The sequence below is a fragment of the Rosa chinensis genome, chromosome 2, assembly GCF_002994745.2.
Source record: "Rosa chinensis cultivar Old Blush chromosome 2, RchiOBHm-V2, whole genome shotgun sequence".
In the NCBI taxonomy this organism is placed as follows: domain Eukaryota; kingdom Viridiplantae; phylum Streptophyta; class Magnoliopsida; order Rosales; family Rosaceae; genus Rosa; species Rosa chinensis.
The window spans coordinates 9,168,042-9,175,023 of NC_037089.1; the positions used below are offsets into that span (position 1 = coordinate 9,168,042).

Genomic DNA, 6,982 nt, shown 5'->3' on the forward strand with positions numbered 1-6,982 from the left:
ATTTTATCTTAATCATGCTTGGGTGATCAAAGTGGCGATGACACCATTTCCAATTGAAATCACTTTTTTTTAATTTTTTAGGAATCATCATCAATAACATAAAACTGAGTATGAACAATTCACACAGTGCCATATATAACCATCGAAAAATCAGTTTGCTTCATGTTGAAGATTAACTAGAGCATAGATTTCATGCAATTGAGAGATAGAGAGAGAGAGATGGGGATGAAAGGGGGTTGTGCAGGAGAAGGTGCAAAGCGAATTAGGGTAAAGTAGGAATATTTAGAGTGAAAATAAACAGAAAAAAAATGTTAAGGTGTATCCCATTAAGCATTTAGTAATGTAAGAACAAAATTTCTCTATAGAGTTTTGTAGATCTCTTGTCCATTATAACAAAACATAAATTGTACTATAATCGAAAGATTTAGTGATATTATCATGTACGACAAAAAATAAATATTGTAAGCATTTCATACCCAAAAGTGTGATCACAAACTTTTTTAATTGTCAGTTAATAACTAAATGTATTGGTTCATAACTCACACCAACTATTCTATTTAAATATAAACCAAATATAGTGTATTTCACAAACCAGCTACTATAAACAGTACGCAAATTACAGCAACATGAAGCTAAAGCTACGTACAGGTTCAATTGTTTTATTTACCTTTTGCTGGTGATGATGGACCATAAATTTCACAACTTTACTACAGAATATCTTTCGTCGCTAAAATCAGTTCTTTGCGACGGAAAATGATGTTGTGGTAAACTTGTGAAGTAAATGCAATTTTTTTTAGTAGTGTTATTTTGTAGATTTTGGTCGCAATCTTATAAAAGGTTTGCATATGTGGTGTGACCTTCGATCATCACTGTAGGTAACAAGTCTTTTCAACCTAATTATTGGATCAATGGAGGCCAGAAACAAAAGCCACACCAGTCGAAGGCAGCCATGAAGTTCCACCAATAAAGTTACCTACAGTGTACTCAACAGCAATATCAGCTCCAATAACATGAAACCCTGGCCACTGCACCCTCTGGGCCACTCCAGCCCCAGGCCCCATGTTTGCGAACTCCGCAAAGTAGAGTGACTTGAGGCTGGAACCTCCAGCCTCAGGCCACTCGACCCAGCCTCTGGGAGCGATAACGTCGTCTATGTTGGACTGCATCACCACGGCTCTAGCGTAGGCCTTCCATGGCCTCCCAAGATACGAACTGTAGGAATGTTTAACAGGAGATAAGTCTGACCCGGGCAGAATCCTACAGTTCTGGACAGAGAAGCCCGTCTTTTGCCCCGGGTCGGACCTCCCGCTTGCCAGGATAGCAACATAGCCCTTGTGCCTGCGCAAGATAAGATTGCAACTCTGGAAGACGGCGGCGGCGTTTCCGAAGATGAAGTCGAGGCTGCCATGAATGTCACATTCTCTGTAGAATTGGCGGAGGGCGAGTGCGTAGAGTGTGTCTTGGTAGCCAACAATGCTACACTTGTAGAGAACTGAGTGATCAGAAGAGATGTACAGAGCTAAGGCTTGTTCTCCATCAGGGCCTGCTGTGTTTTGGAAACCAATATCTCGAGCTATGAACCCATCTCCTGTTACGGCTGCTCGTGCAATCAAATAGGGAGAAAATCATGTTATGTTCTTGAGAGTTTTGTGTATCACCATATTTCTAATAGAAATAGTACGAGGCCGTAATGTTAATATGAACTAGGGGAGGTAGATAGTATGGTAGAATTAAATCGATTATCCTCTTACTATTTTTCTAGTACTGATTTTCTCCTTATATGACCATTTAACTAAACTCAACGCGTAAAATACAATTACTTATCAAAAAAAAAAAAAATTATACGTGCAACAACAACAACAACTAAAAAGAGCAAACTTATTTCATATGTAAATGGGGTCCAATATAAACACTGAGATGAGTATTGATGTTTGTGTTGAAACTTGAAAGCAACTTCTTTTTTATGGTTTGAGGAGGAAGAGCACCAATTTCTGTTAGTATTTTTCAAAATTAAAATATCAAACGTTGAGAGGGTTTTTAGTGAACTGTAACCCACGCATGGTAATTATACAAGATATATATACTATTACATATACAAACAGAAAGAGATATACGTAGCTAACAAAAGAAAGAAAGATCAGTACTCACTGAATGTAGCTGAGCCAGGCATCGAAGCACCTTTAGCGACGCTAGAATCCCCAGTAATAATAGTCGAATACTTTCCATCTCCAATCAACGTAATACCATCTTTGTTAGTCTTAATCTTTTCCTTATAAACTCCCGCCTTCACATAAATCACAAACCGACCCCCTGAAGCTGCCTGAATAGCCTCCGACACAGTCTTATAGTTCCCTGATCCATCTTGTGCAACCACTGCGTTCGCTTTGACTGTGGTTGCCTGAAGTAGTTTCCGGTTCTTCGGCGAAACCCATTTGGGAAAAACCTCTGCTTGTTTATCGCGAATTGTGTTCTTCGGCGTACCGATACTTGTAACACGGTTGACGAGAGCTAATAGATTACTTCCCAACTGAGAGGCATAATCTATGCGCTTGGAAAGGTCGACCCTGAGATTCTCGGAGCTAGTGAGGCTGAGGCCGTGGTCGGCGGCGTAGTCCTTGCACGTTTCTTGGAAAGTCAAGGCGGCACTTAGCCATGCCTGAATGTCTTGCTTTTTTTTCAAGGGAGACTTCTTGAGAGCTATCAGGGATTGGTCTAAGCGCTTCAAGGACATGGTCATTAACTCTTCACAGTAGTCTGCATACGTACCACAAGAAATCAATAAAATAAAATAACAATTAAACATGCAGTAGGTAATGCATGGTGAAATTAGCCACCGACAACCAATTAATCCTTAAATATTAGAGTATATTTCAATATAGAAGATATTTAAAGGTGCACATTAATAAACTATCAATTTGCATGCGAAGCTTGTGCTATTAACAAAGAGAGAAAAAAAGTGGAAGCTTTTTTGTACCGACTTCTTTAATATAGAGTTTTTTTATTTTTCATATTTTCATGAAAATTTTGACACTAAAAATGTTGCCTTAACTTTATAATAATATAGATAGACAGTGGTGTTCACCTGGTCAGTTGCTGACCAAAAAATTTATGTATAAATAAATAGATAGATAGATAGATAGATAGATAATATATATATATATATATATATATATTTATATATAGGCCATATCAGAAGCGGACGTTCGCATAAATGCAAAGGTACGGACGTCCATCCTCAGGCATCAATGACGGCATTTCTATTGTCGGAAGAAGACTCTGGACATCCAGGACGGCGTTGCCATCAAGGCGAAGGCAAAGGTGATCGGATTCTTAGGCATGCGCGACCAGCTCGCCTGAAACCATTGAAGCACCATCAAGGTCGACTTCGAACTCTTCATCGACGAGTCCAGCAGCAAGAAGAGGCTCGACATCGAGGCCTGGGTCCATCCGGCAAGAGCAGCGCTGCCCGTTGCGCCTGATGTAGCTGTGAGGACGAACGTCTGCACTTTTTCTCTGTTTTGCGGACGTCCGCTTCTGAACGGCTCCGTATATATGTGTGTGTGTGGAGAAAAAAAAAGAAAAGAAAAAAAAAGAGCTACATATATACATAATGTGGTAGTAGGGGTTTCAAAGTAATTAAAGACCCTAAATGCATATGCTCCTCTCTGTTGGGCTGCATATATTTTGATTGGAACACTATTTTTGGAGTCGAAAATTGTCAATCGGTTCGAGGCAGTTGCACCATCGGGGTCCCCTCAAGTATGACACCGGGTGGAACCAGGCTAGAGCAACACCACTTTGCAACAATAAATATAAGTGGGACTTAGGGCATGCATGTGAGAGGTTTCGACCCAAGATTTTCTTACATAAAAGCTTTGATATTAAATTAAACGATGAAATTTTGTAAATGAATAAGTAAAAAAATGTAAATCAAGTTAATACAGTTGAAAATCGTGAGTATAACAGTATAAATTGACCTTTGACAGAATGGTGAGCGGGTTGAGCTTCACGGACTTCAGATACTTTGGAGCTGAATTGGGAAAACTCGGAGGTGGCCAACCGGGTCTCATAAATGGTCTTGTTGACAAGAGCCAACATTATATCAACCTGTTGAGGATCCTGTTGCCCAGAACCACCCAACCCCATCAAGGTTTGAACACAAATGCTGGGATATCTAGTAAAGCTGCATTCTTTTTTAACATGCACTTGGTACTTCTCCAAGGCAGCCCCAGACACTGAGGCCCCTCCCAGTACCCAAAGAAACCCTAAAACCACAAACTGAAACATATTTCTCAAACTTTAGAGGTATCAAACAAACTGGTACGTTACAGCCAGCTGAGAATGGGCCTGAGATTTATAGTGCGGGCAATGTGTACAGTGGAAACCCTAAAAGCAGAGGTACTTTTCCAATGCTGTTGTGGTGGCACCCATAACAGATAAATGGGGCTCCGTTGTCTATGTCATTCCCTCTAAATTATTTTTGTGGGCACGGACGTTAGATAGTCCAGCTGGATATATAGTACAGAAACTTCATTAATCTTGAGACTAATGGCGGAACCACAATCTTGACTAATGGCGGAATAATAAACAGCTCATTAATATATTATTTATATATAATAATACGTAAGTTAATAAGTCTTAACACTTTATCAAAAAAAAAAAAGTCTTCCAGACTGCACGTACAGTAATAAATGTAGTGATACTAAATTATCATGTGAATGCATTTTACCTCTCGTTATTATTATTTTGGTCAAAAAGAGAGATAAGAACATTTAAAACATCTTTAGAAATACTAGCTATATTTGAGTCAAATTTTAGTTAAAGTAACTAAAAGGTTATGTTGGCTAACCACTTTTAAATTATGTCTGCATCAGTTCTCTCTATCTTAGTTATCTTTGAGCCTTTGAATTTATATTATTTTACGAATGAAGATTTTTTTTTTTTGGAACCAAACCCAAACCCAAACCCAAACCCATAGGGCGGGTGCCAATATATTCATCTAAAGTCAGAATAGGCAGTTACATACCCTTCTGCTGCCATCTACAGACAGACAAGAAGATAGTGGCAGTATCCATAATAGTACATAGAAATAGACCCATTCATTAGACATGTTATGTACGTAGACATAGCAGAGATCCTCCTTTGATACTACTCCAGAGGCGCTAGAGTCACAATTGTGCACTCAAAGTGCATAGCTTCCTAACAAAGGAAATTATTGTAAATAGACTAAACTAAAATATAGGATCGACCTAAAGGTCAAAAACCTAGCCCAAATTTTAGGCCCAACAGACAGCCCCAGGGAGGGTTCCACCTAATGTTCCCTAAGCCTGGCTTGGCCCAGGCCTAGTCTTCATCTACATCATCGATCACCGCCGCACATCACAGCTCCGATAGAGCTTCGCCCCGACCTGCGGTCGCAATCCACATCGCCTCGACACCAGCTGCCACGGAGCAGCACCACATCGACCAGTGTCCCACTATCTATGCCGCCGTGGCATCAGAACCGTGACACCGCCGATCTAAGCTGCCGGTGATGAGGCCCTCCATTTCTATTCAACACGACAATGCTCCTCAGAGATGTACACCAAGACCATATGCCGAAAGCCGACCTGCAAAACCTTAAGGAGAACCCTAACCAATAGCTTCCTTAGCCATAGCTTTAGTACCCGTTCGGCAGCAGCCTGGAAATGTCGGAGAGGCCGGGGCCAAACTAAACGTCAAGCCGCTGCAGAACAAGAGTGATTTCCAGTTGGAGAGAACCACCACCGGCTTTAGGGTTTCTCGAAGAGAGAGAGATATAGATTTTTTTGAATGAAGATTAAATAGATTAAATGTATTTATATATTACATACAATAACTCAAAATGAATGTTTTAAATTAACATAAATTATAGAAAGCCTTATCTCGCTCTCTCTATTTAGGAGCGAGATAACTAAAAGTTATAATGGAGAGTCACTTAGGAGTTTGGTGCAGCTACTAAAAGAGATAAAAAAATTAAATATGCTTTCTAAAATAGCTAAAGAGCCGAAATAGAGAGTCTGCTAAAAATGTTCTTACCTCTAATTAATTATGTTCTAAATTTCATAAGAATTCATTTATTGGGATTCAATCATATACAAGTTCTTCTCTCTTTTTTTTTTTTTTTGGAACCCGTCACACTCAACATTTTTAATAAACTTGTTAGGACTTAAAGTTAACTTTATAGATTTGAAGTTTCATCAAATCATAGTAAGGGTTAAAGCATAACATTTATAAAGAGATTGTTTGCTATATCCGAAGTCTAAAGGAAAAAGTTGTGAAGTGTTTAAAGAATAACTTTTATAGAGGATTACACGTACAATTCTTTAGAGTACAAGGTATCCTAACTAAATATGAATTAGGAGATCTAGAGTATTCTACCCTATTATAACTAGAAGAAGTAATCACGTTTGGCCCAGGTACACACAAATTGGGTTTCCTTCAACATTCCCCTTTGTGCCGTCCAAACATTGGTGCTTCTCAAGTTGCCTCATTAATAACATTGCCGAGTAACAAAAATCCAGCGAAACAAAATAACCTCAGTCGAAGGGTGAAAAGAGTACAACACATCTTTCACATTTTGAGATCAAGCATGCAGACATCAAATCCCCCCTGATGTCGGCGTCTCCCCTTGATCATGGTAGTTCAGATAATCTCCGTAAACCAATGCTCTTCACATGCTTCTCGAATGTGGATTTGGTCAATGACTTAGTAAATAAGTCTGTCACATTGTTCTCATATCTAACTTGATTCACTTTGATCTTGAGAAGAGTATGTTATTGATAATTATAGAAACACTTTGGCCATATATGCTTGGTGTTGTGCCCTTGATGAAACTCGCTTCATTTGTTCAATTATCCTCACAAATGCTCGTAGGTTCATCTATAGTAGACTTCAAACCACATGTACTTCGAATATGCGTAACTATGGATCTTAATTATATACATTTACAAACAGTATAGTG

General features: G+C 39.1%; 1 protein-coding gene across 1 annotated transcript; it reads right to left on the reverse strand.

Moving 5' to 3' along the window:
• Window positions 1–527: 527 nt before the first annotated feature.
• LOC112189404 (pectinesterase) lies at window positions 528–4,334 on the reverse strand. Its single transcript, XM_024328740.2, has 3 exons — window positions 3,978–4,334; window positions 2,149–2,754; window positions 528–1,597 (listed from the first exon to the last, which is right to left on the reverse strand). Exons 1-3 carry the CDS (start codon window positions 4,285–4,287, stop codon window positions 906–908), a joined length of 1,608 nt encoding a protein of 535 aa, XP_024184508.1. The 5' UTR covers window positions 4,288–4,334; the 3' UTR covers window positions 528–905.
• Between the last annotated feature and the right edge of the window lie 2,648 nt (window positions 4,335–6,982).

Coding starts and splice junctions, on each gene's coding strand:
- LOC112189404 (XM_024328740.2), bottom strand. CDS start 4,287: ATGTTTCAGTTTGTGGTTTTAGGGTTTCTTTGGGTACTGGGAGGGGCC. Junction 2,755..3,977: donor CGCTCACCATTCTGTCAAAG/GTCAATTTATAC, acceptor GTACGTATGCAG/ACTACTGTGAAGAGTTAATG. Junction 1,598..2,148: donor GCCTGGCTCAGCTACATTCA/GTGAGTACTGAT, acceptor TTGCACGAGCAG/CCGTAACAGGAGATGGGTTC.